This window comes from Pristiophorus japonicus, chromosome 1 (genome assembly GCF_044704955.1).
Source record: "Pristiophorus japonicus isolate sPriJap1 chromosome 1, sPriJap1.hap1, whole genome shotgun sequence".
In the NCBI taxonomy this organism is placed as follows: Eukaryota; Metazoa; Chordata; class Chondrichthyes; family Pristiophoridae; genus Pristiophorus; species Pristiophorus japonicus.
In genome coordinates this window covers 116641906-116661813 of record NC_091977.1, presented here as the reverse complement: position 1 = coordinate 116661813, position 19908 = coordinate 116641906, and the positions used below count along the sequence as shown (strand labels likewise).

The 19908-nt window shown below is 43.3% G+C and overlaps 1 protein-coding gene across 2 annotated transcripts in view; it reads left to right on the top strand.

Annotated features, from left to right (window-relative positions):
* Positions 1-19908, top strand: part of cep78 (centrosomal protein 78) — a 126369-nt gene that overhangs the window by 88847 nt on the left and 17614 nt on the right. For both annotated transcript variants that reach the window (XM_070882609.1, XM_070882600.1), the window contains exons 10-12: positions 5411-5540; positions 8273-8315; positions 16956-17102. In XM_070882609.1, coding sequence (XP_070738710.1) covers positions 5411-5540; positions 8273-8315; positions 16956-17102 — 320 coding nt within the window. The remainder of the gene's footprint in view (positions 1-5410; positions 5541-8272; positions 8316-16955; positions 17103-19908) is intronic.

Below are 19908 nucleotides of genomic sequence, written 5' to 3'. Positions count from 1 at the left end.
ACGGGTCCTTTTCAGAATGGCAGGCAGTGACTAGTGGGGTGCCGCAAGGCTCAGTGCTGGGACCCCAGCTATATACAATATATATTAATGATTTAGATAAAGGAATTGAGTGTAATATCTCCAAGTTTGCAGATGACACTAAGCTGGGTGGCGGTGTGAACTGTGAGGAGGACGCTCAGAGGCTGCAGGGTGACTTGTACAGGTTAGGTGAGTGGGCAAATGCAGGGGAGATGCAGTATAATGTAGATAAATGTGAGGTTATCCACTTTGGTGGCAAAAACACGAAGGCAGAATATTATCTGAATGGCGGCAGATTAGGAAAAGGGGAGGTGCAACGAGACCTGGGTGTCATGGTACATCAATCATTGAAAGTTGGCATGCAGGTACAGCAGGCAGTGAAGAAGGCAAATGGTATGTTGGCCTTCATAGCTTGGGGATTTGGGTATAGGAGCAGGGAGGTCTTACTACAGTTATACAGGGCCTTGCTGAGACCTCACCTGGAATATTGTGTTCAGTTTTGGTCTCCTACTCTGAGGAAGGACGTTCTTGCTATTGAGAGAATGCAGCGAAGGTTCACCAGACTGATTCCCGGGATGGCAGGACTGGCATATGAGGAGAGACTGGATCGACTGGGCCTGTATTCACTGGAGTTTAGAAGGATGAGAGGGGATCTCATAGAAACATATGAACTTCTGACGGGACGGGACAGGTTAGAATGTTCCCAATGTTGGGGAAGTCCAGAACCAGGGGACATAGTCTAAGGATAGGGGGTAAGCCATTTAGGATTGAGATGAGGAGAAACTTCCTCACAGAGAGTTGTTAACCTGTGGAATTCACTGCCGCAGAGAGTTGTTGATGCCAGTTCATTGGATATATTCAAGAGGGAGTTGGATATGGCCCTTACGGCTAAAGGAATCAAGGGGTATGGAGAGAAAGCAGGAAAGGGGTACTGAGGTGAATGATCTGCCATGATCTTATTGAATGGTGGAGCACGCCGATTGACGTCATCCAAATGGTGAAAACATCGGGTGGACGCTAAGCTTTAGCCAAGCTACTAGCCCAAGTTCCGCCCGGGCGCAAAATGTTGTGCAACTCGTTTAGCGCCAAAAAAAGTCGGTTTTCCGATTTGCCCAGGCAAAAACCCGGTCGCAAACCTGAAAATCCAGCCCCATCTCTCAATCCCTCTCTGTCTTTCATAGACTTTTCAAAACCTCTTTCTTCAGCAAGTTTTTTAACATTTTTTAAATAACAATTTCTGAAATTGTGGACGTACAACTTATTAGAACTCTATGAACTGAAGTTATTGGTCTGTTTGGAAAGTCCAGTGTTTACTTGTAGATTATCAACATGCACGCTAAATTGATGATTCAGTTCCACATCTTGTCACATATATTCAGCCATTTGCACATCCTGTATTTTTCTTTGTGTATGAATGGCTGTAAGCTAATGCTGCATAATATTACTGACATTATTTTGTTGGTTTCTTTTAATGCTGCAGTTATATGGAAGCGTAGTGGTAAGAAAATAACCTTTGGTGATAATTGTTGCAATAGCAGTATTTTTAAACAAATACTGTTGATTGCATTGTAGTTGAATACAATATTACAATATTTACCTGTTGTACAATCCTTTTTGTTTGGTAAAACTTAGGATTTTAGTTGTGAATTTCCCTCCCTCATTGGGACAGCAGTGTCCCGACTGCAGTACAGCAAAGTATCTTAGGTAGACCTACTGTGAACTCACTCTGTCATAACAGTCGCAAAGTGGTTCAGAGAATATTCCCTCATTTATCTTGGTCAGAGATTCTATTATTTGCTACTGCAGCTACTGTTCTGAAATTGAATTATATTTGTTTGTCTCCTGCCTGGATGAAAAGATAACTCTGAATAAACTTCAATACATTCATGTGCAGAATGGTCTCCCAAAAGTTGGAAATTTAAATGTCCACAGAATGTGTACCCAGAGAACCCTGCTCTCTGAATATTTAATCTATGGCCAGGTAGGTTTGTAAAGTATTCAGAGGGATCCACTGAGTACTTTGTACACTTTTTTTCACCACTCTGGATTTACACTTCATGTGGTGTCAGACTGAAACTGTTTGAGATGACTCCCTCCAGCAAGCTTCATACCAGAGTCCAGATTTATATAGTTAGTTTAGCCTTCGTTTGAAGTGGAAATGGCTTCGCATCATCACTAAATTTACAGCATAAATGTGCCCTAAGATAAGGACAGTGTTTTATTTTAGCACAAGGGGCTGGATTTTAGGCTTTTATGTTTTTAGATAATGGCGGTGAGGCGGAAAAATTAGCGGCCGGGAGTAGTTTGCGCCTCGGGAGGTAAGTTTGGACTTCTGGGCCTTGCGTCCGAGGGTGCAGCGCCAAGAGAGGTGTTGTATACCTCTCTCCGCGCAAGGATGGGAAACTCCCGAGCAAAAGAGCTGGCCCGGGAGTGCTCAGAGAGACGTCTAGGGGAGGGAGAAAAAAACACAACATTTCTAAAACATTGCCCATGCCACCACAACATAAATCATGAAAAAAATTAAAAGAAGAAACAGTAACACTTACCTTAGGAGCCCATTACTCACTTCTTCGCCGACGGGATGGTTGGACCGCCCTGATTTCCCAGGCGGTCATTGCGGGGCACGGTTCCAAGCGGACGGGTCAGGCAGGAGCTCAAACTCGCGCCAGTGTCGCAACCAGGGGCGTTGTACACCGGGTGCAACACTTCCAGGTGGTGCTGCTCCGCGCCGTCACACGACCGGACCCGAAGATCGCTGCAGGGCACTGGAGGCTGATTGCCTGCCGAGAAGTCCTCACTGCTGCCATTGCCCCTGCTCTCCGGGATGAAAAATGGAGCGCAGAAGACCGGAAAATCCAGCTCAAGGTCAAGAGAGTATTGCTTAGCACAGACAAGAAATTATTTTTCCTGCATTGAAGTATTTCAGCAACAAAAGATTTGTCCAGTATAATCCAGTTCATGAATTTAAATTGCGTTTATTAATGCAATAAATTTTACGAACTAGCATTAATCTTAAATAATTTACTATGAATTGGGTCTGGTAGCATAGTGGCTATGTTACTGGACTAGTAATCCAGAGGCCTGGACTAATGATCCAGAGATGTGAGTTCAAATCCCACCACGGCAGCTGGGGAATTTTAAATCAGTTAATTAAATAAATCTGAAATAAAAGCTAGTATCAGTAATGATGACCATGAAACTACCAGAATGTCCTTTTGGGAAGGAAATCGCCGTTCCTTCATCCTCGTTGGCTCAAAACTCTGGAACTCCCTCCCTAACTGCACCGTGGGGCAGTGCCTTCACCTCAGAGTAGATCGGTTCAAGAAAGCAACTAACCACCTATTGGGCTCAAGTTTCGGCCTGATTTGCTCCTATTTTTTTGGAGCAAGTAGTTTAGAATGGAGCATCTTAGAAATTGCAATTTTCAGCATTTAATTTGCTCCAGTTCTAGTGAGTTAGAATAGTTTCATTTTAGAACAGATTTTTTTTTTTCAAAAGGGGGCATGTCCAGCCACTTATGCCTGTTTTGCAAGTTTAGGCAGCGAAAACTTACTCCAAACTAACTTAGAATGGAGTAAGTGTAGATTTTTGTGCGCTCAGAAAAACCTTGCCACACTTATAAATCAGGCGTCGGGAACGAGAGATGGGGGGGAAGCGGGGTTTACAAACATTAAACACTTCACTTTTACAAATAAAGAGCCATCATCAATAATAAATGATAAATAAATCAATAAATCAACTATGAAATCAATCAATCAATAATAAATGAAGTTTCTACCCGCCTACTGCAGCACCGGGAGCCCTCCAACAGTGTGCTGGGACGGGACTCCCCCAGTGTGTGTCTGTCTCTCTCTCTGTCTCTGTCAGTCTCTGTCTCTGTCTCTGTCTCTGTCAGTGTCTGTGTTTCTGACAGCGAGGGATGGGGAGAGAGAGGACGGAGGAGAGGAGAGGGGAGGGGAGAGAGGCTGAACAGGCCGGGCCGCCGACGGGGTGAGGGAGGGGAGGGAGAGAGAGAGAGAGAGAGAGAGAGTGGGGGGTGGGGGGGGAGGAGGAGGAGAGAGAGAGAGAAGGATGCGGGGAGAGGGAGGGGGGGAGAGGCTGAATGGGCTGCCGACACTTCGGGCGGGGCCCGTCTCCAGCAAGATACCGGGCGGGCAGGCCCCACTGACGACGGGGAGGGAGAGTGGGGGGGGGGGGGTGGGGGCTGAACGGGGGGGGAGGGAGCTGAACGGGAGGGAGGCCTGAGTCCCGATCTTCGTCCGGTGAGACCATTCGGCCAGGGCTAGGGTTGGGCCCCTCCCACGCAGCCTCGTGGGCTTGGAGCTGCTGCGCACTCTAGCGCGCATGTGCAGAGGTCCTGGCACTGTTTTCAGCGCCGGGACCTGGCTCCGCTCCCGACCCCTTGTGCTGTGCCATGCCGAGCACGAAGACGTCCTGAGAAGACCGGAGAATCACAAGGTAAGTTTTCGGCGCCCTTTTTATTCCAGAAAGCTGGCGCCGTTTTTCCAGAGGGCAGAAACTTGGGCCCATTGTGTCTGGAAGCGCTCTAGTAATGACTCCACGAGGCAAGGTATTGTACTTGAACTGTGGTGACCTTAGTCCATTTATTACAGCTCCTGAGTGAGGGTACAGCATGCTGAGCTCCCTTTTATACCTGGTTACCTGTTGTGTACAGTTGACCCCGAGGTCTCCACCAGTTGCACCCTCTGGTGGTACAAGCATAGTGTATACAGTGTGAAGGTACATCCAGTAGTTTTATGTAACTGTACATTGAGTGTACAGAGAATATACTTGCATTATACATGCACAACACCACCAACTTCTTGAGGGTAAATAGAGATGGGCAATAATTGCTGGCCTCTCCATCGACGCCTGCATCCCATGAACAAATAAAAAAATTAATCATTTTATGAATTTCATGTTTCTTTTAGTTAAAACTATATATTAGTGAAAGATTAATGGAGGGAAATATTTAAGTCATGGAAAATAATCCATATCAAAATTATGTGGTGCTTCTATATTTCATGCGTACTGAGACACAAGGCGGAAGGTGCAGGGGAACAAAACGGTAAACACATTTACAGGAAATGGGTTTAAGGTTTCACGACGTCTACGCACAGATTAAATCTTCCTCTAGGTTAATAAAATTATTCCTTGTTTCCTCTTTTGGAATAGAGTCAGAGTATAAGACCAAACACAGTGATCTTGTGGTCCCAGAATCGGGGCACAATGTTCTAGGTCGATCTCTGATCTGTGTTCCCTTTGCGTTTACCAACCCATTGGGAGCACAGGATCGCTGAATCTATCGTTTCCCTACTGATAGATTTTTGTTAGGCATGCCAATAAAACTCAGTGATTGGATTAATAGTAAATGTTTGTTCTGCTGGTCTAGGTACAAGGAAATTTACAGAGAATGGTAAGAAGAGTGCTCCTGTTTCTTCAAATTTTATCCCAGAACCACTGCCACCAGGTGCAGAGGGGTATGTGCCATGGCGTACTGCTGCACGTGCTAACCGATTCAGGTAACCTATTTTTTTCTGAGTGTTTATTTTTATGACTTTTTTCCCTCCTCGTATTGGGTCCTCCCAGTGGCATACCCTGGAATTCATCAGATTAGGTGACCTTTGATATGTACAAGTGCACTGTTAGTGCTACATTGTGGTGGGTAGGCCATGGATAGTACTGAAGTGTGATCTGAACTGAGTTGTCATGGAAATTTGATTTTCCTCCTCATCTTTTCTCTTCTCCCTTTGACCCCCACCCCTATCCAACTGGGTCTTTAAAAAAAATTAATTGTGCTCAATGTGAAAAATGTTATTGTTGGGACATGAAGCTCTTTCTATTTTGGGTAACCATTATCAACAGCAAGCACACTTGGTACACCCAATGCTCCATGCAAATTGCCAGACATTTAACAACTTGCATTTATATTGTGCCTTTATTGTAGAAAAATATCCGACACTTCACAGAAATATAATCAGACTGAAATGAACACCAAGCTAAAAAGAGATATTAGAAAAGGTGATCAAATACTTGGTCAAAGAGGTGAGTTTTAAGAAGGGCCTTAAAGGAGGGGAGAGCAGTGGAGAGACAAAGATTTAGGGAAACAATTCCAGGGCCTAGACTGTTGAAGACACAGTCACCAATGATGAAGGCGGGGTGGCTGGGGGTGGGAAGCGGAAGTGGAATGCACAAGAGACCAGAGGAATGCAGAATTCTGGGAGTGTTATCGGGCTAGAGGTTACAGAGATAGGATGGGGTGAGGCCATGAAGGGATTGAAACAGGGGGGTGAGAATTTTTATTTTGAGGCATGAATGGTCAGGTAACTAATATAAGCCACCAAAGACAACGTTAATGTTGAGTGGGACTTGGTGCCGGATAGGATATAGGCAGCAGAATTTTGAATGAGCTGAAGTTTACTGAGATGGAGGAATGGAGGCCGGCCAAGAGAGCATTGGAATTGTCAATTCTGGAGGTAACAAAGACAGTCTGGTTAAACCTGAGACGGTGACCAGGGAGGAAGATGGAATCAGTGACAGGTGTACGGAATTTATGATGTGGGCTGAAGACAATGGTTTCGGCCTTCCAGTTCATTATCCATGATTTAGTACTTGAACATGAAGTTGCTCTTTGCCTATTGAAGTTGTACCAATTTTTATTTGTAGTTTTCGTAGCAGAATTGAAGAATGTTTACTGCTGTTGCTTTTTTTTCTTGGTAGCTTCTTGGATACCCTCCTGTTCTGAAGGCATTAACTTTCTGCTCGGGTATGATTCTACTGATACTTGTCACTCTCCAATAGCTCATCCAAGTTTTCAGGTATCAGTGTTGGAAGGTTGGTAGGCTACAAGGCACAACACAGCAAGCCTTTTCTTCTTGCCTGATATCCACACACACAAAACCCTGATCAATGTTCTCCTCTTTAACCCAGGGTATTGGACAACTTGTAGCACCTCTGATGCCACACTGGTTGGTTGCAGCTAATTCAGCATAGACTGGGTATCAAATCTGGAACTTTTCTGTCTATATGGCTCAACTACTTATTGGATAAACTTGCTGAGCCTTTGGTTGAGCTCTCTTTTATTTATTTTGCTATATTTATTAAATTCAGAAAAACGTAATGTAGCGTTTACTGACTTGTGCTATGTTCATGGTAACTTAACAAGTTTTATTAAAGTTGTGTGAGAAAAAATCTTCCCCACTCTATTCCCCTTCCCCAGTAAATTATTTTACATGGACAGTATCAATCACAGTTTTTTATTCAACTGCCATGTGTTATGGGAGCATTAATAGCAAGTGTTATTCATATATTAAAAAAATGCTTTGCAAAGTGATTTGTAATACAGTCAAAGCTTATCAAAGCTTATGCTTTAAGTTTGAGTATTATTAAGCCATTAAGTTTAGAATTATGTCATCATTTATTTCCAGTTATTTAAAAAATGGTTTTGCAGATAAAGGAAATATCTAGTGTTCTACTATAATGTACAAATTTAAAGATCCCAGGCTCAGTTCCTGGCCTGTGCTTAGTCAGCTGACACATCTGGGACAGAGCTTAAGGATTTAAAGTTAGCAATTTGTTATCAGATGACTCCTGCAAATGTGTACACCTCTGGACATCAGGGTGGGTATGGTATCATGCTTAATTTTGAGGTTATTGACAGCTGAATTGGCTGCTAAATTTTGCTGTCTCGGTTTATGTACAGGTACGTAGTCCGGAATTCTCGGGACCTAATCCGTGCCGGATTTAGGGTTTTCAGGATTTCAGACAAGAAAGTAAATAGTTTGAAATCCAGAATCCTCGACCGAATCCGAGCTGGGTTTTGAGCTGCGAGGTCCCAAATCTGGCAAACCCAAAATGTGGCACGGATTCGATCAAGGATTCCAGATTTCAGGCTTGATTTTCTTGTCTGAAATCTGGAATCCTTGGCCGAATCTGTGCCAGATTTTGGGTTTTGCCTCAAAAATGTCGGTTTTCGGACAATAATTCTGGATTCCGGACGACTCCCATCAGCTATGACTCCCATCAAGGAGTTCCGGATTCAGACCGTGGCACCTGTATGAAGAATTACTGCTTGGGTGAAGCACTGCTGGCTAACCAGGATCCATGGCTGGAAGAACTAACCAGCATTGGTGTCTTCAGGAGAGATGAAGATGCTTTTTGTTATTGACATAATTAATGTGAAAATTTGGTGTGGTAGGTCTGTTTGTCCAATAACTTACATATTTGGTAATAGTTTTTTTATTATTGTTAACAGGGGTATTCATCTAGGGTCACCACTCCAAATTAGGGATGTTCAGGTAATGGTACAACGATAAATTATTTTGAAAAATTATTATAACGATGGTTGACTTTCTATTGTGTCCCGAACAACCATTTTAAATTCAGATCATCAAAACTAACAGAACTAACCACAGCAAACAATGTGTTGAAACTCTCATGCAGGATGTCACTGAAACATGCATATGCTCATCACGAACGCTTTATTTTACATGTCCAAAATATCAAAGTACCATTGGATCACAATGAACAGCATTGGATTGATATAGTGCCTTTAATGTAGAAACATGTCCCAAGGCTCTTTACAGAGGCATAAGGAAAAATCAATGTGGGGTGTAGACAGCTGAAGGTACAGCCACCAATGGTGGACAATGAAAGGAGGGGATGCAAAAAAGACCAAAGTCAGAGGAATGGAAAGTTTTTTTGTGGGGGGGGGAGGGGCTTTGTAAGGCTAGAGGAAATTATAGAAATAGGGAGGGGTAAGGACATGAAGGGAGATAAACACAAAGGTAAAATTTTTAAATTTGAGGCTTCTGGGGAGGGCTGAGAATCAATGTGGGTCAGTGAGTACAGGGATGATGAATGAGTGGGACTTGGTGTGCGATAGGATTTGGGCAGCAGTGTTTTGGATGAGCTGGTTTACGGGGTGTAACGGTTGGGAGGCTGCCCAGGACAGCATAGGAATAGTTCAGTCTGGAGGTGACAACGGGATGAATGACAATTTCAGAAGCAGATGGGCTGAAGTGGGGGATGTTATGGAGGAGGAAGTAAGTGGTCCTTGTGATGGAGAGGATATGCGGTTGAAAATTCAGCTTGGGATTGAATGGGACATTAAGGTTCTGCCTGAGATGGTGGCCAGAGAGGGGAATGGAATCAGTGGTGAAGGTATGGAATTGAAGGCATCGATCTTTCCGATGTTAAGCTGAAGGAAATTGTAGCTCATCCAAGACTAGGTGTCATACAGAAACAGTGGAGATGCAGGGATTGAGATAGGGAGTGGAGAGGTAGAACTGGGTGTCATCCGCATATGTGTAAAAGTTGACCTCATGTCTTTGATTGAAGTCATCAATGAGCAGCTTTTAAATAAGGAAGAGGAGGTGGCGGAGGGAAAGATCTTTGGAGGTAATGGAACATCAGCAGAAGGAGAAGCCATTACTTGATTGGATAAGTAAGAGTGGAACCAAGCGAGGGGTGTCCAACTGGAAAACAGAAGAAAGGATTTGGATGACGATGGTGTTAGTGGACTGTGTTAAAGGCTGCGGAGAGGACAAGGAGGGATAATGCACCAGTCATAGAGGATGTAATTTGTGTCTTTGATTCGTGCCATTTCGGTACTGTGTCAGGACAGAAACCTGATGAGAGATTCATGCAGTGTTGCAAGAAAGATGGGCAGCGATTTGGGAGGTGACATAAGAACATAAGAACATAAGAATTAGGAACAGGAGTAGGCCATCTAGCCCCTCGAGCCTGCTCCGCCATTCAATAAGATCATGGCTGATCTGGCCGTGGACTCCGCTCCACTTACCCGCCCTCTCCCCGTAACCCTTAATTCCCTTATTGGTTAAAAATCTATCTATCTGTGACTTGAATACATTCAATGAGCTAGCCTCAACTGCTTCCTTGGGCAGTTAATTCCACAGATTCACAACCCTCTGGGAGAAGAAATTCCTTCTCAACTCGGTTTTAAATTGGCTCCCCCGTATTTTGAGGCTGTGCCCCCTAGTTCTAGTCTCCCCGACCAGTGGAAACAACCTCTCTGCCTCTATCTTGTCTATCCCTTTCATTATTTTAAATGTTTCTATAAGATCACCCTTCATCCTTCTGAACTCCAACGAGTAAAGACCCAGTCGACTCAATCTACCATCATAAGGTAACCCCCTCATCTCCGGAATCAGCCTTGTGAATCGTCTCTGTACCCCCTCCAAAGCTAAGATATACTTATCCTTCCTTAAATAAGGTGACCAAAACTGCACGCAGTACTCCAGATGCGGCCTCACCAATACCCTGTACAGTTGCAGCAGGACCTCCCTGCTTTTGTACTCCATCTCTCTCGCAATGAAGGCCAACATTCCATTCGCCTTCCTGATTACCTGCTGCCCCTGCAAACTAACTTTTTGGGATTCATGCACAAGGACCCCCAGGTCCCTCTGCACCGCAGCATGTTGTAATTTCTCCCCATTCAAATAATATTCCCTTTTACTGTTTTTTTTTCCCAAGGTGGATGACCTCACACTTTCCGACATTGTATTCCATCTGCCAAACCTTAGCCCATTCGCTTAACCTATCTAAATCTCTTTTCAGCCTCTCTGTGTCCTCTACACAGCCCACTTTTCCACTAATCTTTGTGTCATCTGCAAATTTTGTTACACTACACTCTATCCCCTCTTCCAGGTCATCTATGTATATTGTAAACTGTTGTGGTCCCAGCACCGATCCCTGTGGCACACCACTAACCACCGATTTCCAACCCGGAAAGGACCCATTTATCCCAACTCTGCTTTCTGTTCGCCAGCCAATTCTCTATCCATGCTAATACATTTCCTCTGACTCCGCATACCTCTATCTTCTGCAGTAACCTTTTGTGTGGCACCTTATCGAATGCCTTTTGGAAATCTAAATACGCCACATCCATCGGTACACCTCCATCCACCATGCTCGTTATATCCTCAAAGAATTCCAGTAAATTAGTTAAACATGATTTCCCCCTCATGAATCCATGCTGCGTCTGCTTGATTGCACTATTCCTATCTAGATGTCCCGCTATTTCTTCCTTAATAGTTTCAAGCATTTTCCCCACTACAGATGTTAAACTAACCGGCCTATAGTTACCTGCCTTTTGCCTGCCCCCTTTTTTTAAACAGAGGCGTTACATTAGCTGCTTTCCAATCCGCTGGTACCTCCCCAGAGTCCAGAGAATTTTGGTAGATTATAACGAATGCACCTGCTATAACTTCCGCCATCTCTTTTAATACCCTGGGATGCATATCATCAGGACCAGGGGACTTGTCTACCTTGAGTCCCATTAGCCTGTCCAGCACTACCCCCCTAGTGATAGTGATTGTCTCAAGGTCCTCCCTTCCCACATTCCCGTGACCAGCAATTTGTGGTATGGTTTTTGTGTCTACCACTGTGAAGACCGAAGCAAAATAATTGTTTAAAGTCTCAGCCATTTCCACATTTCCCATTATTAAATCCCCCTTCTCATCTTCTAAGGGACGAACATTTACTTTAGTCACTCTTTTCCGTTTTATATATCTGTAAAAGCTTTTGCTATCTGTTTTTATGGTTTGCGCAAGTTTACCTTCGTAATCTATCTTTCCTTTCTTTATTGCTTTCTTAGTCATTCTTTGCTGTTGTTTAAAATTTTCCCAATCTTCTAGTTTCCCACTAACCTTGGCCACCTTATACGCATTGGTCTTTGATTTGATACTCTCCTTTATTTCCTTGGTTATCCACGGCTGGTTATCCCTTCTCTTACCACCCTTCTTTTTCACTGGAATATATTTTTGTTGCGCACTATGAAAGAGTTCCTTTAAAAGTCCTCCACTGTTCCTCAATTGTGCCACCGTTTAGTCTGTGTTTCCAGTCTACTTTAGCCAACTCTGCCCTCATCCCGCTGTCGTCCCCTTTGTTTAAGCATAGTACGCTCGTTTCTGACACAACTTCCTCACCCTCAATCTGTATTACAAATTCAACCATGCTGTGATCACTCATTCCAAGAGGATCTTTTACTAGGAGATCGTTTATTTTTCCTGTCTCATTACACAGGACCAGATCTAAGATAGCTTGCTCCCTTGTAGGTTCTGTAACATACTGTTCGAAGAAACAATCCCGTATGCATTCTTTGAATTCCTCCTCCAGGCTACCCCGTGCGATTTGAGTTGACCAATCGATATGTAGGTTAAAATCCCCCATGACTACTGCCTATTGCCATGACTACTACATGTGACGACATGTTTAAGGATTTGGGAGAGGAAAGGCGATTCATGAAGCGGTGGTAGTTTGCAAGGACAGAATGGTCAAGGGTGAATTTTTTGAGGAGGAGATGATGGTGGTTTTGAAAGAAAGACTTGCATTTATATAGCATCTTTCATGACCACTGAACGTCTCAAAGCGCTTTACAGTAAATGAAATACTTTTTGGTGTATAGTCACTGTTGTAATGTAGGAAAAGTGGTGGGCAGTATCTGAAGAAAGGGAACTATACAATGTCAGTTGGCATGGGGGCCACGAAAGGAAGTTGGAAAGTCTGCAGTTTAATGGAAATAGGGTTAAGTGAGCAGGAGATGGGTCTCCGGCACAACATGAACTTGAAAGGAGCATATGGGGAGATCTGAGAAAAACTACGGAAATGTATGGGTTCAGGGCTCAGATGGGGAAAGTTTGGAGAAGTTTGGCTTGGTGGGGCAAGGGGAAGAAGAGAGGAAACAGCTGAATGCTTTCAATCTTAGTGACAGAAGTCTGCAAGCTCTTTGCACTTGTTCAAGATGAGAGTGGGGAAACTAAAACTAGGAGGCATCGTCTCAGAATAAGGAGCCACCCATTTAAAACTGAGATGAGGAGGATACTCTTCTTAGAGGGTTGTAAATCTATGGAATTCTCTGCTCCAGAGAGCTGTTGAGGCTGGGTCATTGAATATATTTAAGGCAGAGATAGACAGATTTTTGTACGATAAGGGAATAAAGGATTATGGGGAGCGGGCAGGGAAGTGGAACTGAGTCCATGCTCAGATCAGCCATGATCTTATTAAATGGCGGAGCAGGCTTGAGTGGTCAAATGGCCTACTCTTGTTCCTATTTCTTATGTTCCTAAGGGAGAAGGGCTGAGGGAGTTGGTGGTTCGTGGAAAAAAGAAGCCGGGAGTCACTTTTGCTCTCCAGGATGATCCTAGAGCATTATGTGGTCTTATGGCAAGTGGGGACAGAAAATTGACCAGAGAGCTGTTATGGCAGCTCCCACCAATTCCAGCTACTTCTGGTTTTTCTGCCAAGAGTGATGTTTGGTGGTGGAAATGGCTAAATTCAACTACGGCCATAATGATAGTGACATTTTATGTCATATTTTCTATCATTTTTGTAGGTATCCAGCAATACCGGGGACAACTGAAGTGGTTTTAAATTTTAAAGGACCAAGGTAGTTCTTTAATTGATCGATGAAGTCTTCCACAGCGACAGATTTTCCACATTCCGGGGAAACATTAACTAGTTTATCGACTGAAAGGCAAAATGGCCTTTTGTAAGCTGAAGCAGGTATCCAACTTCCGCAATGGGAACCATTATCTCCCCTCAATACTGACGGGAACCGGACCACAATAGGCAAATTAGGTTGACTCTGAAATATGGTGGGGTTAGTGCTGAGTCGCATCGGTGGATGGAAGTATCACCTCGCTATGCTTCCAGCAGAAATACTTGCTTTGGAGGTAGTTCAGAGAAGGTTCACTCGGTTGATTCCAGAGATTTGGAAAGGTTGAGAAGGTTGGGCCTCTACTAATCGGAATTCAGAAGAATAAAAGGTGATCATGTTGAAACGTATAGGATTATGAGGGGGCTTGACAAGGTGGATGCAGAGAGGATGTTTCCACTGATAGGGGAAACTAGAACTAGGGGCATAATCTTAGAATAAGGGACCGCCCATTTAAAACTGAGATGAGGAATTTCTTCTGAGGGTTGTAAATCTGTGGAATTCGCTGCCTCAGAGAGCTGTGGAAGCTGGGTCATTGCATAAATTTAAGACCGAGATAGACCGTTTCTTAACCGATAGAGAATAAGGAGTTATGGGGAGCGGGCAGGAAAGTGGAACTGAGTCCATGATCGGATCAGCCATGATCATATTAAATGGCGGAGCAGGCTCAAGGGGCCATATGGCCTACTCCTGCTCCTATTTCTTATGTTCTTAATTGTTGGCAAATTTGAGGACCCAGCCCAATTGTCCACTAACTGAACCTTGTGTTATAAACATTAAAATTTAAGTTCAACGAAGTATATTATAGCCTGAATTATGTGCATCAATGTATTTAAAAAGAAAGAAATGTACTTGTGTTTATATTTAGGGCTATTTATGTGACTAAATATCCATAATGAGCAATATGATGTCTTGGTAAAGCTGTTTGTAAAACTGGTGATATGTCAGTGGTGTGTTCACATTCAGATTCATTGTGGTTACATCGGAATTATAACTCTGAAAATAGACTGTTCAGCCCAACCTGTCCAACATCCACCTGAACAATAGTCCTCGTCCCATGTACAGGCTCTGTTACCAGATCCCTTCCTTCCTGTTATCTCAACTCTTTGTTCTCCTCTGCTACAGTCGCTACCCACCTTTATCCATGACTCTTCAATTACAATTTTCTGTCTCTGATGTCCTCCATTCACAATGGACATACAGTCCTCTGACACCTCCATCCCCCACCAGGACAGCATGTGGACGCTCCTCTTCTTCCTTGAACAGCAGCCCAACCAGTTCGTATCCAGCACTACCATTACCATCTACCGCCAGGCCGAAAGTATTCTCTCCAGAACAATTTTTCCTTTAACTCCGTTTCCTTCCTCAAGATAAAAGACATCGCTTTGGAAACCTGAATGAGTCCTAGCCACTGTTTCTTGGCTGTGCACCCTAAGGAAAAAACAAGATGGACCATTGGTCCTTGCTGTGCCCATCTTTTTTATAGGATATGTTGAACACTATTTGTTTCCAGCCCAACTGCGGTCCCTCCCTGATCTCTTTTTCTGTTACATTGATGACTGTGACAGTCATGCTTTCTGCTCTCTCATTAATTTTGCTTCCAATTACCATCTTTACATAGTCCATTTCTGACTCTTCCCTTCCTTTACTTACCTATCTCCATCTCTGGGGATAGACTATTCATTGACGTATACTGCAAGTCCACTGACTCCGATAACTCCCTTTATTATACTTCCTCCCCCCCGGCTTCCCGTAAGGACTCCATTCCCTTCTCCCAGTTTCTCCATCATCTTCCACACCAGAGTTTCTGAAATGTCCTCCTTTTTTCTGAGCCGAGATTCCCTCAACCATAATAGACAGGGTCCTTGGCTCTATCCATCCTATTTCCCAAACTTTTGCCCTCACCTCTGCTCTTTAAAGAAATTAAACAAATACTTTGTGTCTGTCTTCATGGAAGAAGATGCAAGAAACCGCCCCGAAATAGCGGAGAACCAAGAGTCTAGCGAGAATGAGGAACTGAAAGAAATTAGTATTCATTAAAAAAAATAGTACTGGAGAAATTAATGGAACTGAAAGCCGATAAATCCCCTGGACCTGATGGCCTACATGCTAGGGTTTTGAAAGAGGTGGCTATAGAGATAGTGGATGCATTGGTTGTCATCTTCCAAAATTCCATAGATTCTAGAAAGGTTTCCGCAGATTGGAAGGTAGCAAATGTAATCTCGCTATTTAAGAAAGGAGGGAGAGAGAAAACGGGGAACTACAGACCAATTAGCCTGACATCAGTAGTCGGGAAAATGCTGGAATCTATTATTAAGGACATGGTAACAGGGCATTTAGAAAATAATTATAGGATTGGGCAGAGTCAACATGGATTCATGAAAGGGAAATCATTTGGACAAATCTGTTAGTTTTTTGAGGTTGTAATTAGCTCCCTTTTCAACATTCCAAAAGGACCGTTCCAACATGACATCGTGGTCCACTCCTCTGTGACCCCTAATACCTGCTCTCCTTCCCTAGCACACTCCCATGCAAGTGCAGGAAATGCAGTACCTGCCCGTTCACATCCTGCCGTGCCACCATTGGGGAACCTTAACACTCCTTCCTGGTGAGACTGCAATTTACTCTTCCAACCTAGTATACTACATTCGCTGCTCACGATGCGGTCTCCTTTACTTGATTTGCTTCCGTATTATTAGTCCTAGATGTGCCATATGCCTTTTTTGAGTCACATTTTCATTTTAACCTCTCTACTCATCAAAGGAACTCCAGCTTTCATTTGTTCCACTTTTACATATCAAACCTTTATCTTAATCGTCTGTTTGATAACATGATAAAAAGGGTAAACATGATCCATCATATTAGCATTTCCAGCAGTTGCTAATTTGCTTTGAGCTTGTATCCAGTAAAGAGTTGGCCTTGCTACTAGGAACAACCTGATTGAAGCAATTTGAGTTGGGTATAGCCACCCAGATACAGAGCAAAACTCCCTTTACTCTGTCATATCAATATTCCTTAATTGCAACCTTGATGCTAACAGCCAGCAGAGAGAAGTTTCATCACTTTGGATTGGATTTGGACTATGGTTGTAAGGAGAACTGTGTGCTAATTTATTGAACTACTCTTGTAAGTTGACATTTTTTAAAGTGGATTCTTCAACATTTTCACTAACCAGACTAAGATGAAGTATTGAAACAAAATATTTTTGGAAATTAAAAAGCTTGCATATTTAATTTTCCTCGTTTGATCAATTTCACATAACGTGACTGGGTGATACAGTAGGTAAATAAAGTGTCATCCTTTCACTTCTGTTGCCGAGTTTAAATCCACCCAGACTAATGAAATAAAATTGGTCTTTCTAAAATAGAATACCAGAATGTCGGTCCTTCTTCCTTACCACCTGTACTCTGGTGATGTATTATAAATAATTATTTTCAGTAAGATGAATATTTAGGTTGAATTGTTAATTTTTTGAGTGCAGGCTAGCAACCCAGTGAAGGTCACATTGGAGAGTGCATCATCTTCAGAAACTGAAGAGCCTATCTGTACTCCTAAGACAGTAATGCAGAGGACTGTTGCGGGAGATTCATCTGAAGCAATCACAGTGAAGCAATACAAACGCTTAAAGGTAATGGTATATATGATTCAACCATTAATATGTTAAAGCGTAAACTTTACTTTCTGGGTTTTAAAAATCTGTATTTTTATTGGATGTGTGGAACATTTACCAAACCGACACCGATATGTAATATCGAATGCTGATAGCATCCAGAAATATGCAGAGAATTCGTTATACCCCCTGTACACTAAAAATTGGAACCAGGTTGGTTTTTATTCTTGTTTAAAAAGCAATTCTGTGGTTCTTAAATGTTAATTTTTATATTCTGTTGTAATAGTTGTGGAGATTAAACCCTCAATAGATCAGCTGCTTTGTATGCGTGTCTTAAATGTTTTTAATAAAACTACTATGTAACACAGATTGGAATATCAAAGTTAAATCCTTTCAGCCTATCATTTTGTTAAATAAAGTACTACAAATGTTTGATCATGGAACTAAAGTGATTGCAATACAGCATGAGTCTTTTGGGTACAAGTGAGTTTTCCATTCCTCCCTTTTAGATTTATGTCTTGAAGGTACAGACTTGTGTTATGGCACAATTTCACAGATATTGGTTGCCCTCCAGTATATCACCCAAGTAGCTGTTACTTATCTATGAGCTTAGTGAGTGTTGGCAGCTTGTTCCTGTCCTTGCCTGGCATCCACTTGCATGCACTTTGCAACAGGTGTCACAGGACACTGATCGGGATTTGGAATTTTAGCTCATTTTCCCCTCCCAAAACCCAGGTTCACTTATGCAAATTGTAGTGCCTTTAGTGTCATCCTGGCTGAGATCAGCTAACTCAGCACAAATAAAGAGGAATTTGAAATAGATGGTAAATATTTTGAAGTTAATGCACTGGCTATAGAGGCATCAAAGCAGGTCAGCAAGGATGTAAAGGCATGTAGACTTTGCATGGGATAGGAGACGTTTGGAAGTATTCTGGTTAAGTTGGGATTTATGCAGGACAGAGCTGGATAACTGGCAAGCAGAACATTGGAGACATCAAACTTGAGGTGTCTTAAAGGTATGAATGATAATTTCAGCAGCAGTGTGCACGTGATAGGAGATAGGTGGCTGATGTGCCGGAAATGGAAGTAGATGGTTTTGGTGATGAATCAGATGTGCGGTTTGAATCTCAACTCTGGATTGAACAAGACACTTCAATCTGAGAAGTAGCAGGGAAGGCAACTGGAATCAGTGATTAAGGTATGAATGTTCTGGCGCGAGCTGAAGAGGATGGCTTTTGTCTTCCTGATTTAGCTGAAGGAAGTTCTGATTTATCTGGGAATTCATTTTTGAAGAGTAGTTGGACAGCATAATAACAATTGTGGAATTGAGCCTGATGATGGAAAAGTAAAGTTGGATGTCATCCGTGCATGTGGAATCTAACTCCATACTTGTGGATGATAATGCCAAAGAACAGTTTGTTGAGGAATAAAAAGGGTTGAGAATGGATCGGGGAATCGAGCCTTGATTAGATGACCTGCATGGTTGAGTTTGATACTCAGACATATATATCGATGTCTACTGTTTGAGGAAACCCAAACTATCCACTTGATCATCTAAATTTTCATCTTCCATTGATGTCTTCAAAACAAAATCTGTTAATTGCGACTGTTGGTAGATTTTGGTAACTGCATTCATATGAATTCTTTGGGCTAGAAATTCAGTATCGCCCATTTTGAGGTGTTAATCCTGTTGAGGCAGTAACAATACTGCTCCTTAAAAGTTTGCACCGTCTACCTCAAAATTAGGTTTCTGTGCCCCAAGAGGGAAAGGGAGCGCTAAATCAGTCATTTCACAATTTCCTTAGGGAGGTGGAACCGAAAATCTCTGGTAAATTTCCAGAAGGAATGCGCTTGGGTGCGAAGGTCAGCATACATTCTGTGGACAGGCGAATCTTCAAGGCGTGCTAAGATAAGTGTGCGCATGCGCAGCTCCAACTTCTTAGTCTGCTCCGAGCGGGAAAATGGAGGAGGAGAGAGGTCATCATCAAGCCCACTGCTTCTTGGCCACAGCCATGGACGCATTGGTGGAGGCAGTGGAGAGGCACTGGAATGTTCTCCAACCTTCCACTGGAAGGAGGCCTGTTCCTCGAATATTCAGGAAGCTGTGGAGGGAGGAACACTGTGGCCAGAACTGCGACACAATGTTGCAAAAAGTTCAATGACCTCATTAGGGTCATGAGGGTGAGTACCCCTTCCATTAACGTTGCAGTGCCATAATGTGAACCTCATTGTCTCTCACCATGTCAAATCTTTGCAGTACCTGCTCCTTCTCTGTGTACCAAGCCATGCTCTTCCTTGGTGAAGACACCATAAAAGTTCAGGCGCAGATCAGCAGCCATGACCTGGCCATTCAAGCTACACTTACCTTCTTCCCTACTCAGCCTGACCCCTCCTTGCACTACCATTTCACTCTTGTTATGCACCACTTTAGCCTCATCCTTCAGCTTAGTTGTTTCTCACCTAATCCCACCGTTGACACAGCCACTCTGTGCAGTCACGCACATTCAAATGTAGATCTGCACACTTCCACACAGCTGGTGCTACTCTACTATGGAAGGCATATGTGGCACAGGGTGAGCTGCTCACTCACACACCTTTTGTTTGTTATTACAGTCAAAACTGGCGCGAACAGAGGCGCACCAGAGGAGGGGAGCCTGACCTCCAGGACCTCACTGAGGTGGAGGAGCGAGCGTTCGCCCTCATGGGCATACCAGTTGGTGCGGTAGCGGTGGGTGCAGCCGAGCCCACTGGGGATAGTGACAGTATGTTAATACCCTTGGCGTTTTATCTGAGACCCTTTACCCTTGACACCACATGCCTTACC